General features: G+C 44.6%; 1 protein-coding gene across 1 annotated transcript; it reads left to right on the top strand.

Moving 5' to 3' along the window:
• Positions 1-575: 575 nt before the first annotated feature.
• Positions 576-13,759, top strand: LOC147749171 (uncharacterized). The gene is made up of 4 exons (XM_086929543.1): positions 576-747; positions 10,654-10,755; positions 11,861-11,992; positions 13,323-13,759. Exons 1-4 carry the CDS (start codon positions 576-578, stop codon positions 13,757-13,759), a joined length of 843 nt encoding a protein of 280 aa, XP_086785669.1.
• Positions 13,760-14,870: the final 1,111 nt, after the last annotated feature.

Genomic DNA, 14,870 nt, shown 5'->3' with positions numbered 1-14,870 from the left:
TTCCAGGAATGGAAGAAGATAACAACTGACAAATGGATACTCAACATCATACAGTTCGGGTACTGTATAGAGCTGGAAAAAACACCACCAAACAGGAGGCCAACCAACAAAACACGCACACAGAGAGCTCGCGCTATAGAAAGTGCCATACAAAGAAATAAACAAGGGAGTGTACTCAGACTACTTCCTAGTCCCAAAAGTGGACGAAACGTTAAGACCCATCTTAGATCTAAGGGTCTCAAACCAATACATAAAAATTCAAAATGACGTCCCTACAGAGGTTATCCCACAAATAAGAGACAGGGATTTCATGTCCACAATAGACCTCAAAGATGCCTACCTACACATTCCCATGAACCGAAAGCACAAACATCTACTGAGATTTGCCATCAACAAAGTGCACTACCAGTTCACAGCCCTAGCCTTTGGACTAAAATCGGCACCAAGGGTCTTCACAAAAAGCCTAGCAGCAGTAGCAGTGCACGTACGAAGGCAAGGAATACATGTATATCCCTACCTAGACGACTGGCTGGTACAGGCGAATTTCTACACCCGAACTACATGCTCAGCGGGTCATGCACACGCTATCAGAGCTAGGGTTTTCAGTAAATTGGGGAAAGTCCTCCATAGAACCAGAACAGGTGAAGATCTTTCTGGGCGCACAGATCAATTCCATCCAAGGCAAAATGTTCCCCATTGAGAAGAGAACCTCCGCCATACTGAAGGAGAAACGTCCATTCTGGAATGGTAAGCTCTGACAGTGAGGACAGTGAGTAAGTTCATGGGTATGATGGCATCCTGCATACACCTGGTCCCCCAATATTCGACTCCACATAAGAACATTCCAGGAATGGCTCCAACAGCAATGGTCACAGGCAACTGGGAGTTGGGAGGATCTAGTGGTTGTTACACATGCAGTGCAAGAGTTGAAGACATGGTGGACAAAGGAGAACATAACAAAGGGGAAGCCATTTACACCACCAACTCCAACAGTGACCATCACAACAGACGCATCCCAGATGGGGGGGAATCGCACATGAACTAGCTCAAGGTGATGGGTTTGTGTACGCAAACAGATGCGGTCCAACACATCAACTACCTGGAACTGAAGACCGTGTTCCTAGCCTTAAAAGCTTTCCAGAAGCAGCTGCACAGGCACAGGGTATTGATACAAACAGATAACACCACAACGAAGTTCTACATCAACAAGCAGGGAGGAACACAATCAGTGGCGCTATCAGAACTAGCGCAGGAGATATGGAGATGGGCCATTCCACTACAAGTAGACATCCTGGCGATACATCTCCTAGGAAAGGACAACGTGAAAGCGGACGGACTCAGCATACAGACATCAGCATCCCACGAGTGGGAAGTCAATCCACAGGAAATGCAAAAGCTGTTCAAGAAGTGGGGGACCCCACAAATAGACCTGTTTGCAACACACCAGAATGCAAAATGCCAATACGTCGCATCCAGACAACCAAGTCAACAATCCCAAGGGAATGCCCTATGGATCAGCTGGTCGAAGACATTTGCCTACGCTTTTCCCCCAATACCACTGATGCACAGGGTGCTCAGCAAGTGCAAAAGCAGGAACATGACACTAATACTGGTAGCTTTATTAAACAAAGAGAATCCAACTCAAAGGAAGGGAAAGTGTTCAACAAGTGGTATTGGAGCACTTAGTGTTTTGTAAAATACCCCTCACACACCAAAGGCCCCTTGGTGTCATGCTTTATCATCGGGGTCTTCGCACCCCTCTAACGGGATGCGGGTGCTGCGACCTACGACTACGTGGGAGCACTTGTAGTTAGTTACTATATGTGGTGCATGAGTATTGGGTGTATTTACAAGTGAGTGGTGGGAAGTGGTGAAGGTTTAAAAAGTACCTGGCACGTGAGTGTACTTGAAAAAATGTATTCCTAACTCTGGCTGGTACTGTTAAAAAAAGTGCAGTGTGAGGTGAAACCTGTCGTGTTAATGGACAGAACCTCTGGTGTGCGTCGACATGTTTCGGAGGCAAAGCTCCTTCTTCAGGACGGGGGCACAACTTCCCCACCTTACTCACGTTTTTTTTAAATTATGTATCAAAATGTAATAAAATAGTTAAATATCAAAAGTGAAAATACTAAGAGGCTATAATGTGCCTACAGCGGTATGCTATAAGTACAATGACCTGTAGGAAAAAGAAACAAAGAGATGGTCACCCATGTACCGGGTAATTCAAGCAGGTGCAGTATCCTGGAACCGTACCATGCGCTTAAATAAGCCCTGTAAAAGAAGATACTTACAAAACATACAACAAAGATACACAAATTACTAGAATAAACTGGAAGTGTGGGTCTTACTTATGAAGCTTGCTTGCTTGCTTCATGAGCAAATAGGAACGTCTGGGGTGTTGCTTTTTATGCAATCTGAAGTGAGAGATAGTGTAGGAATTAAAGTACAATCTCACTTACTTAGTTGGTTTGGAGAAATGAAAGTTTTCTGTTTCATACTCACAGGTCCGGGACATACTATTCACCGTCCTACCCCATACGCTGCTCCGCTGGTGTGAGGAGAACTAGCGGTAATCACATTTTTTACCCGGCTCCTGATTGTTAGTCTGAGCGGCCGCATATGCATACATGACCAAGTATGGGTATTCCGATATTGACAGGTTAATTACATACCCTAACGACTTGACCAAATAAGGGTGTTCCGTTGTGGTCAGGTTAATTGTATGCCCTTGTATGGCATATCCGATCATGATCATACATCTCCGTGTGTCCTGATGGGGCGCTGGTAGCTGAACAGCTAACACTCACATGTCTTTATCTACGCGCATGCGCGAAGATCCTACGCGCATGCGTGCCGGCCTTGGTCTATCATATGTGCAGTCTGTTCGAGCGGATTTTTACAACTTACACCGTTATTATAACATAGATTGGTATGGATCCCGAAGTGTGGTTTTATCATCTTGGGACATCATTAGATAATGATTACGGAAATTCTTGTTGTTCCTGAAACAATAAGTCAGTTTTCTAGTGGGAGAGTTGTCCCCATGGAACATCATCATTCAGGCCTGGGATGTGGGTGCCAAGACGGAATACCCATTGTTGTTCCTTTTGAAAGAGGCCCGCCTCTGAAGGTAACTGTTCGATGACTGTCCACTTTAGGTCATTCACACAGTGTTGTGCGGTGAGGTAATGCGTGGCCATTTTTGTTGTACTTTTTTTGCAGCGCACATTGCTTTTGTGCTCGTTCATTCGTATTTTTACAGCCCTGGTGGTCATGCCCACATACTCCAGGCCACAATTAGTCATCCTCCTTTGTTCCCAGGTTGTTCCGTTCCGGCAATTAAGTCTTGTGCTTTTTTGTGTGAGGTGGCAGCTGCTGCAGTTCCCGCAGGGAAAATGTCCTTGCACTCCTATGAATGGTTGTGTCACCAAAGGTGGTTTGGGTCTAGTATGTACTAACATATCCCTGAGGTTCCGTCCTCTTCGGTGAGCGAACATGGGTTTTTCAAAATCAAGTTTGCCGCATGTCAGTATGCTCCAGTGCTTGTTAACAATCTTAGAGACTTCATTTGACATGGTGTTGAAAGTCGTCACGCAGATTGGTCTTTTGACTTCAGTGGATTCTTTTTGTCGGTCTTTTAAAAGAGCCTCTCCATTATTGCTCTTTGCTCTTTTCGTTGCTTTGTCAATGATTTTGATGGGGTACTGTCGTAGTTTCAACTTCTCTTTTAGATCTCCGGCTTGTGTTCTGAAATCTGATACATCAGTACAGTTTCGTCTGAGGCGCAAAAATTGGCCGTAGGGTAAATTTTCTCTAAGGTGACGAGGGTGAAAACTGTCAAACCGTAACAAGCAGTTCCTGGATGTCGGTTTAAAATGGGTGGTTGTTTTCAACCTTCCTCCCTCTGCGTGTATGTTTAGATCCAGAAAAACCAAAGTATGGTTAGAGACTGAGCTTGTGAATTTTAAAAAGGCATTTTGGTTGTTGAGCCATACCAGAAAGTCATTTACAGATTGTTGGTCACCTTCCCATATAACCAGAATTAAAAGGAGAAGCACAAGCTCACTCTACAAGACAGAAGGGAGCAACGATAGCGTTCCTCGTAAACACGCCCATCCGAGACATCTGCATGGCAGCAACATGGGCTTCAGTGCACCGGTTCACTAAACCCTACTGCACAGATATACAGATGAACAGGGAGGCACAAGTAGGACAAAAAGTGCTTCAACATATATTCAACAACCAATGCTCATCTTCCACCCAGTGGCCGCAAAAATAGGAAACTGCTACAAAGTCTATGCACAGCATAGTAAATCCAGAAAGATTCACGCTGCAAAATTAATAGTTTCTTACCTGTCAGTGTAGTTTTGCAGCTTGAAGACTTTCTGGATTCACTAGGGAAAAGAACCACCTCTGCCAGAAAGATGAGGCAGGAGGGATGGATAAATGGAAAAAGGATAAATAATAATACAATCCAAACAAAAAGAAAGAAAAAAAAGATGGCGCCCAGAGGTGGGAACTTCCGGAAGAAGCGAGCCGACGTCACAGGAGGACACCAAATGGTGGAACGTCGACGCCCACCTGGGCCACGAAAAAAGAGAAAAAAAGACTACGATTCTGGGCCCAACCACTGGACCTTAGAGTATTGCACAGCATAGTAAATCCAGAAAGTCTTCAAGCTGCAAAACTACACCGACAGCTAAGAAACTATTCAATACTTTCCAATAGCTTAGTCCTGTGTGTACTTCACAAGAACCACCACCACTGAGGGGGATTGAGGGGAAATCAAAGGTGTTGCTGTAGTATTTTGAGTCAGTGGGGTGCAGGTGGTAAATGGAACTGTGATGACACTGACTGAAGGATATGCTCATGACAGAAATCAGTTGACCTGACTGTGCTCACCTGTTAATATATTTTTAATATAAACACTTTTATATTTATTCTACAGAATTTGTTTGGGTTCTTTGCAAAGAGCACCACTGGAAAGTTCCAAATAGTGACCAATGGATCTTTAACAAGTGCACTAATACAAGACGGAAATTTTCACCACATCAAACTTTAGAAGCTTTGTTGATTTTGATAGCAATTGCAGGTTCATATGCATGAGATGGACTGGTAATATTTGTCACGTTTATCTAAATCAATTCTAATAATTTGATAGACAATTCCTCCACTCAAATGTGTGATGCAGACACTTTTACTACTAATGTGCTTATAAACTTTCATTTAGATAGCAATATATCTAAAAGTGCAGATGCCAAGAGATGGACTGGTTATATTTGACATGTTTTTTAAAATCTGTTCTGATAATTTGATAGACTATAACAGCATTCAAACATCTGATGTAGACATGTTTACTAATAATGTAGTCTACAATTGTTACATAAGTTCAACCATTCTGCAAGCTTCTTCTATCAATAAAATGTCATCTCACAGTCCACCTGCATCTCGTTAAGAACATTTCACAAGTTAATTCCACAAAAGTCTTGTACAATGTGTTTAGCAAATTGTTTTTCTAAATTCTAACATTCATAGTCTGGTGGAAAATCAACACAGGAGGACAGCTTTTATCTGGCGACTAATTCAATTTTGCACAATTGTTCCTTCTGGGTAATCTGAAAACAAACACATATCCAGGTACACATCATAAAATTTTTGCTGAATGCATCACTAATGAGTTTGTAACAGGTAGATTATAATCATTGACTCAGAAGCATGTACAAAATAAAATGTAGTCTGAAAGGCCCATAAGGCAACATTAAGAGAAGCCCTGTGCAAGCAATCAAATCAATCACTATAAAGTAATCTGAGTGAATGTGACTAGTGTTCAATTAACATTCACTTTAAATTCTGCTAGTCTTACTTGAGTCTTCACAATCATTGCCTTAGTATTCAGATATTGCTCACTAAGAAGTTGTCACAATAAATGAGAAATTTTTCTTGAAATGGCGCAGGAGCTGCAAATAAACCCTAACAGAATACCACTAAGCTTCAAATACTTTTCTTCTAGAATACGACTAGTCTTCTTTTAGCAATCAATTGAAGTGTTCATTATGTATTTGAAGGGTAGTTGAATAGAACTAGTATTCCCTCATTTGCATATTTCGGCTTGTGGGCATACTACAGTCTTCATGCATACTAAATAAATACTATATTTTAATAGTAAATGAATACCGCTATAAACACTGGAATCGCATTAACTGAAGATCTTCTAAACTTGCCAAATATTCCACCCTATGATACACACTTTGCATTTTTCCACAAATAAATGTTTTGCTAGTTCAGAAGGATCAAAAATCACACATGGTGCTGCGCCGTGGCAAATGTTAACTACTCACCTGATTGTTTCACCCAAGTGTTATATTGGTACTAGAGAGGCAGAGCGTCTTGTGAGAACAGCATTAATGTGTGATGAAACAGCAAAATAGTATTGTCACAGAATGCACTACATTTGCTGCATCACTTTCACCGTGTTCCCTAATTTGGCCTTCCAAATGTCTCTCAATCAAGCAATCAATAAATCAGGTCCTGGATATGTCTTTGCGTCGAGGTGGGAGAAGGATTTCCCACCGGTGGTTGTTCTTCGGATGCGCAGGATGGTGGCGAGTGAGAGGTCGGTGGAGCATAGCTGGCGGTTGGGGATGTAATGTAGAAGGAGAGCCGTCTGTTGAGGTAGGCTGAGCCAGTCTTGTGGAGTGCTTTGTGTACGTGGGTGAGGAGCTTGAAGGATATCCTCTTGTTGACTGGGAGACAGTGCAGGTTTCTCAGGTGTGGGGGGGGTGATGTGGTTGTGGCGTGGTACTTCGAGGATCAGTCGTGCCGAGGAGTTTTGGATGCGTTGTAGTCGTTTGATGAGCTTGGTCAGGGCTCCCACGTAGAGGGCGTTTCTATAGTCGAGTCTGCTGCTGACGAGGGCCTGGGTGATGTCTTTCTTGTATCTGTCGGGATCCATCTGTATATCTTGCGGAGCATGCAGAGGGTGTTGAAGCAGGATGATGAGATGGCGTTTACTTGCTTGGTCATTGAGAGCGTTGAGTCGCGGATGATTCCCAGGTTGCGTGTGTGGTCGGTGGGTGTCGGGGCTGCCCCCAGTGCTGTCGGCCACCAGGAGTCGACCCAGGCTGAAGGGTTGGAGCTGAGGATGAGGACGTCCGTCTTGTCAGAGTTCAGCTTCAGACGGCTGGTCTTCATCCAGTCGGTGACTGCCTTCATTCTTTCGTGGAGGTTGGCTTTGGGGGTGATGGGGTCCTTGGTGAGGGAGAGGATCAGCTGAGTGTCGTCGGAGTAGAAGATTATGTTGAGGTCATGCTGTCGGGCTACGTGTGCGAGCGGGGCCATGTAAATGTTGAACAGCGTCGAGCTGAGGGAGGATCCCTGGGGTACGCCGCAGATGATCTCGTAGGCTATGGAACGGACTGGGGGGAGGAGGACGCTCTGGGTTCTGCCAGAGAGGAAGGAGGTGGTCCAATCCAGAGCCTTGTCTCGGATCCCTGCGGCGTGGAGGCATGCACGTAGTATACGGTGGTAGACAGTGTCGAAGGCGGCAGAGAGTTCTAGGAGGATGAGTGCTGCGGTCCCGCCATTGTCCAGCAGGGTCCTGATGTCGGCGATGGCGGCGATGAGGGCAGGCTCAGTGCTGTGGTTGCTGAATATCAATATTGTGACGCACTAATATCATTGACAAAAAATCGAGAGACAAAATAGCAAAAGGTATGTGTATAGATTTTCTGTACCGAATTCCACATCTGTGTACCAAAAAAACATACACATATATCTTCATTTATGTGGAGTTAAGAATGGCAACTATATACTAAGCATGGGCGAATTTTGCGAATCTCGCGTTCGCGAATTTGCGGATTTGCGAACTCGCAATCCGCAAAATCCGCGAATTCTTGCGAATTTGCGGATTTTTTTTTTTTTGTGTTCGCAAGGATTTCTGCCAGTTCGCGAGGGTTTCGTACCAGTTCGCAATTGCGAACTTACATTTCGTCGCGCAACGGTCGCGAATTATGTTGTTTCTACGTCTGGTTCATCATCACAGGTTCCCAGCACCCTCTGTTTCACCACTGCAACCCTCTGTTACATCAATGCCACCCTCTGGTTCATCATTACTGTAGATTATGGGGGGGAAAAGCAAGCACACCAGCCCTGCTTCAACTGAGATGAATTAATTTGGGGTTAGTTTATTAATGTGTCACTGTCTGGCACCTGCTTCCTTATCTGTAATTTTGCTTTCTGTTGCAGTGCATTTTTTTTCCCCAGGACCTTCTTTGTGGCCTACTTGTAGCTATTGTATGAGCCTGCTGTGAGGGTCAGAGCAGGGTCATACAATTGTTGCAACTAGCAACTGAATTCTGGAGGGGCCCCAGTCAGGAAGCACTACCGGGAATTGTTACTAATGATGAGTTTGAACTCTTGCCCCTGCCGAGTGCTTTCACTTTTGAAAAACTCGTTTTTCTGCAATTTCGCGGGGTTCGCGGGGTGCGAACACTCGCAAGATCGGATTCGGAAGCCGCAAATTCGTGCGAATATGCTATTTGTTTTTTTTGCGGCGTGTTAGTTGGCAAGGTTTTGTGCGTTTTTGCGAGCCGCTCGTAGCGCAAGACGCGAAGTTACCCTCGCGGTCGTTCAAGGGCGCAGCCATCTTGTTTGCCTGACGTATTTCCGTTTCCGGGCGCGAAGTGTAATCTCGCAAAGTTTGCGGCTTGCCAGTACAGTCTCGCGCGTGTTCGCAAGGAAAATCTCGCGCGAACTTACCCGCGCGGTCGTGAACGGGCGCGGCCATCTTGTTTCTCATTCATTGCTATGGTTCTGGGCATGGTCTTTGTATCCTCTGTCAATCTCTGCCATCCTTTGCTTGTTTGAAGTTTTTTTTTATCTATTTTACTTATTATCTATCCCTCTATTTTTCTAGCCCTATATTTTTGTGTTTACTGCTACTTTTGGTTAATTTTAAACTACTTTTGTAAACTCTTTTCTTTTCTTCTCTTCCCTATTCTATTTTCTTTATTCCTTTCCGCCCAGACCATGGTGAAGGGAGCCGGGAAGCATCCCGAGAAGGGGAAGGGTCCCGCACCCCGTGTCCGGCTCCCGTGCGGGCGTTTGAGGGGGGAGCTAGTGATGCCACGGGAGATCTTTACCCCGGAGGAGGTGGCCCAACTCATTTTTTATGTTCAGCGCCGCCTCCCCAGGACCATCATGGGAGGCGGCAAGATCAGTGCCGGGTACGGGGCCCGGGAGCGCCGGAAGCGGTGGGAGAAGGTGTGCCAGGCCATTTACCACCACTCTCGGGTCTGGCGCACCTACAACCAGGCCACCCACCGCTGGACGGATGTCCTGACCCGTGAGCGAGATCTGCTCGACCTCCTTGGCCTTGAGATCCCCGGGCTTGGTGAGTAGTAGTAGCTATGTCTTTACTACTATGTTTTCTCCTGCTGTGTTATTATATTGCAAATTTTTGTTTTTTACCAAGAGCAATAATGCTGCTCATTACATTGTAGGTACATTTTATTTCAAAATCTTCTGTGCATTTCAGGTACACTGCTCTCCTTCTCAGTAGTGTTGCTACTATGCTTATTTGTTTTAGATTTTGTGTTCATTTCATTGGCCTGTGAAATTATGTATGAGTGTAGTTGAAAGAACTGCGCAATGCTACACACTAAGGTTCAGATTTTTAATTACCGGCGCATCCCTGCAAAGTTGCAGGGATGCGCCAGTAATTGTGCGTCACGCCACCATCACCCATGGTGCGCCGTATTTACAATGCGGCGCGCCATGGGCCCAAAACGTCACCAAAGCGTTACGCATCTGTGCCGTAAAGGTGGCGCATTGCTGGAGTTGCGTCACAACGATGGTGCAGCTCCATCAATTCTCTGGGGTGCCCTATCTCCCCAATGCTGCGTCAAGCCGTACGTCTGCTTCAAGCAGGCGCAGGGTTTGAGTCACGCATCATTGTCCTCAAAGTGACTGATTGAAATCTTGTAGATTTCCCTCAGCCACTTTTAGGATGCGTTCCTGCGCAGGAACGCCCTCCCTTGCGCCGGAACACCCCTATTGGCGCAGGGCTTTACAACGTGATGCATCTCCCAGATGCGTCACGTTGTTAATATACGCCGCACCATTGCGCCTCTTTTGTGCTGTCGCTGCGTCACAAAAGTCACGCAACAATGGAGCAAAAGAGCCGCAAGGGCCTTATAAATCAGCCCCTACAGACTCAAGTCCAGTCCTTCCTTTGTACACATGGCGATAAGAAGAAATAGTGGTGGTGGATTAATAGTTTGAGTATTTTAATGACTGGTGAATGTAGTAGGAAACTTTAGTGTTGTCGCTGATCTTCAATCACGATGGACTTTGGCTGTCACTTTGCGTGCTGCGGACTGCTGCCTGCCAATCCTAGGCAAACCTTTTTAGTACTTTGTTTAGTGAGTTACATAGGGTAGTTTCCAATTCGACGGTCCGCAAATCAAGCAATACTAAAGTAATGACGTAGTCGACCACATGAGATTGGTCAATAATATATCCCGTGGAGTCGTTCCCTATTTGCTATTTCGCAAAAATATTTTGTTACTTTGTTAGTTCTTTTTTAAATGTTTGATTTGGTTGAGAAATATCATCCATGTTTTCTGTTTTTCTTTCTTTCATGTTGTACATCAGCTTCCCCCAGGGGCAAGAGGAGGACACAGGAGGAGGAGGAGGAGGGTGCTGTTGTCGATGCAGGCCAGGACCGGGCAGTCGAGGGCTCCTTTGCTGGCCCCAGTAAGTTTTAATTTTAATATAGAGTACTTATTTTTTCCTAGCGTTCCTCATTCGATTTTTTCTAAATCGTCTTTGATCTTCTTGTAGACAGGATCTAAATTCTTATCCTGCCTCGACTATGACTCCGTGTGGTATTACTAGATTATTCTTATTAGTCTGTCTGTGTAGCTAACTAAGATTGCACATTTGGCATTTCCATTGGACTCCCATTCTAGTCAGCAATAGCTCTATGCACTGAGTGTAGTCCTCTGGGATTGTCCATAATGTCTTTTCAAGTATTCTAAATGTTTATGCTTTGACCATTGCCAACAATAAAAAGGTGAATGACCACCACCAAGAAATAATAAGATACTACTTTACTTTTGGTTTGGATAGGAGGACAATCCATTCGACTACTGTTGCAGGGACAAATCTGCACAAACAGAACTATGGACACTAAATAATGCATCGCTTAGCTTATCAATTATAATAGGTGCTGTAACTGTTAGACTTTCCACATACCTCAGTGATAACAGACTTTGTAGTTGAACCCCCAATCTCCTTACTGACTAGATAGTGTGGCAGAGTCATTTAGCTCCCAAAGTCACCAATGGCAGAGGCACGGACTCATGCTTGCAAAAATTCGAAAACCTTTAGCTCATCCACTCTAGTCTGGAGGACCAAAAACCACAGAGTCTATTTAAGTTTAAAAGCTTTATTAAAAGTAAACACATTTATTAAATTCAAGTTTGTCATAAAAGTGAACGTGTAACTGAAAATGGAAAAGTGCTTAGTGCTGACGATTAATTGGACACATTTCTTGTGGTCGAACCGAGCTCTCACCTGGTTTGAACTTGATCCTGCTCGTGTTCTTAGAAGTCAAGGTTCTGTCTGTTAGGAGAAAAAGTGGTGCGTGTTAAAAAGTAAAAAGCAAACATTCATCAGTTGTGCCAAAAAGTGCAGCAAGACAACAGCCTTCCCTGGAAAAAGGGACATTTTTACTCTAGAGTACACAGTCAAAAATTATTAAATTGTACACTTTTTTTCACATTTCTTTCTTCCTCCTAGACCAAATATTATATAGTAGTGAGTGGTGTATTCTAACATTATTAAATGTACTTTGTAGGTGGAACATCTGGAGACGGGGCCAGCGCGGAGGTGGTGGCATTGGACGAGGAGGACAACTCTGGGGAGGAGGCGGTGCAAGTGCCGGAAAAGGACATGCCTGTGAGGGTTCAAACGGTGGTGGCGGGCAGAGGTAAGCTATACATTCCTTAGTCATTGAGATTGAAGACTGCAGAGTGTGCTTTCTGCACGGGTGTATTATAAAAAAAGCAGGTAGTAGCCTCCTCTAAATGTACTTCGACTTAGCTGTGAAGTTTTTGGCGAGAAGAATCCCAATCAGATCTGAGGTGAACTTGATGGATGGGATGAACGAAAAGCGAAAGAAGGGTGTAAGTAAGTGTGGAAGCACGAGAAATGTAATGATGACTGGCAAAGAAGAATGATATGTGTTTGCTTGGTCCCCGAGGTGGCTGGGAAGGTAAGAAAATGGTATGGTGCATGGCTGGGTGAATGATGAAGCAAGGATGGGTGGAAGGAGAACAGCCTGGGTGGGTGAGACAGAAACTGTATGTGTGCAATATACTTTGAATGGATGGATGCCTGGATCATTCATGGTACTATCTGACTCTTAGATAGCATATGTGAATCTAGAGAGAGTAGACGGTCACTGGATGAACTAAGTGTTACTTTGAAGAGCATGTAACACCGCACCCGCACGTCCGTTCCAGTGTAGGAAAGGCAAGGAAAAGAAGTTGTAACGTTGTCCAAAGACTACCATGAATAGTAGCAGTAGTTTGTATTGCAACTGCAAGCACAGCATATATCCAGTTATTACGGTGGACACTCCCTACCTCCCTTAATAACTTTAGTTTAGTAGTAGTACGTCATTCATGTGTGGGGGTATCACTGTTCACTCAATAATAAGCAAAGCACCTAAAGTCATCCCATATGTCATCAAATACATCCCATGTGAAGTGATAGATAATCAGATAATTTAGCTTCTTCATTTTCCTTTTCTAATACTCATTTGCACTGTAGGGTGAAAGCTAAATTAATTAAGCAGTAGCCCTTTTAACAGAGTATTCTCAGTGCCACCCGTAATAGAAAAGTAAGAGCTTCACCACCTGCATGTACTGGACCGGTACAGTAACGCAAGTCTGTCTCACTCACCATGGTGTGCGTCTGTTTTTCTCGGGTGCAAGTTCACTGCGCTGGCATTATGCCGGCTTGCATAAGATAACGTACCAATTTTCCTAAACAAGAGAGAAGAAGAAGAATAAGAGTGGTGTACTGTCATAGTCGACTGTAATAGAAGTCCATAGTGCTCGTAGAATTTGTTCCTTAAACTCCCACTAATGTTAGAGCAAGGATGAAGAAGTCGGAGGTTACATAGATACTGTCCTCAATAGTTATGCACTGTGCTTTCAATTTGCTACTTGTACTGTGACAACTTTCTGCTCAATCATTTTGTGTTAATCTTAAGGAGCATTGGTTACAGACTATGTCTTTCTTTTTTCATGTAGTTGCTCCTTCCAAATCCAAGACACCATCAAGGAGGAAGGAGCTGGCTCGAATGGCCCGGCAACGGAGGCTGGATGCCACTGTTGCTGAATATCGGCGGCTGGTGGCCCTGGAGGAGGAGGAGACACAGTCTGGAACAACAACAACGTCCACTGGGACAGCTGCATCCTCCTCCGTGCGGGCTGCCAGCCAGCGCAGTGCTCCAGCGGTACGGAGCCGGGCTACCAAAGCCAAACACCACCGCCCAGCAGCAAAGAAAGCAGCTGCCCCTCACAGGATTTGCAAGGCACACCGGCGCCGCTTATCCCTCAGACTGTCCTACCTGGAGCAGGAGGTCCATAATTATAAGAACGTGGTGGAGGGCCTCCGCTTCGAACTTGCCACCCTCCGCAAGGAGCATGATGCCCTGGCTGCTAATTCCAACAGCACCCTGCCATAGTGTCCCTTGCCCCTTTTTTAGAGACTTTTGGGGGGTGGGAATTGGGAGTTGTGATTTTTGGGGACTTTTGAAGGACAATCGTTGGGGTTAGGGAGGGTCTTGCGGGAGATTCTTTTGTTAGGGCTATAAAGATATACTTTTTGAAACTTTATCTGACCATACCTGTTTTTTACTGCTTTTGAGTCTGGTGGGTGGGGGTTTAACATAACAGTAAGTTTGTTTTCCTGAATAGTCCTAGGACTTTAGTAGTACTACCGTCAATCAAATCTCTCGTCTCTCCTAATACTCCATTATACTACCTCCAACCAAACGCCTATCTTACCTGTAATTTCTGTTTGCAAGTAGGGCTAGGCCCAGGGCTGGCTCCACGGGAAACAGCAAATAAGGTTGGCAATCCTGGGCGGATAAAATTTCCTCATAGCGGTGGTACTAGTGGTGTGACACAGTGGCAGTTGCTTGCCTATGAAAAAAAAGAAAATGAAATCTGGTTTGTCCTCCTGAGCAATACAAAGGTACAATACAGAATATAGCAGGTGACAGAAGTACACTAGAACAGTGCCACGTTGTAGCCTAACAAATGTTAAAGTATAACTAATTCGGTTGAAGTTCTTTGACATTAGCCATGGGTCTTTGTCAAGCAGAGTAAGAATATATCCTCGGATTTCTTCACCAGCCTGTTGCTATCACCTTATCCTCCCCAGCAAGTGTGTGGATTTATTGCTGTAATTTAGTCACACATCAATCAAAACCACACAGCCCGGGGGAAGAGGGTTAGGGTTTGAAAAATGGATGGGTACGGGGGTTTTTGGGAAAGGTTTTGGGAGACAAGAAAAAGTAGCACAGCATGGACGAACAATTGTGAACATAAACAAATCTTTGGGTACAAACCTATCCATCAATCTTTGAAAGTGCATACACTACTGCATGCATGTCAGTTAAAAGTAAGTAGTACTTTCGACAACTGTGGAAGAAAGAATGCGACAGTACAGGGCGTGGGTGGAAATATTGATAACTATATTCAACATAAGGTCTCTGTAGCCAGATACCCGAGAGCCTTGCTGGTCACTATAAATCCATTCACAACAACACTCAATGGGGTTGGTCTGGAAGG

This window comes from Lissotriton vulgaris, chromosome 1_1 (genome assembly GCF_964263255.1).
Source record: "Lissotriton vulgaris chromosome 1_1, aLisVul1.2, whole genome shotgun sequence".
Classification (NCBI taxonomy): Eukaryota; Metazoa; Chordata; class Amphibia; order Caudata; family Salamandridae; genus Lissotriton; species Lissotriton vulgaris.
Note: the sequence above shows the minus strand (reverse complement) of the source record. Positions and strands in the feature narration are given on the sequence as shown.

What these genes read in the sequence shown, in the direction of transcription:
- LOC147749171 (XM_086929543.1), top strand. Translation starts at nt 576, where the DNA reads ATGCACACGCTATCAGAGCTAGGGTTTTCAGTAAATTGGGGAAAGTCC. An exon ending in GAAACGTCCATTCTGGAATG is followed by an intron (nt 748 to 10,653) that starts GTAAGCTCTGAC and finishes GTTGTACATCAG; the next exon opens with CTTCCCCCAGGGGCAAGAGG. An exon ending in GGGCTCCTTTGCTGGCCCCA is followed by an intron (nt 10,756 to 11,860) that starts GTAAGTTTTAAT and finishes TGTACTTTGTAG; the next exon opens with GTGGAACATCTGGAGACGGG.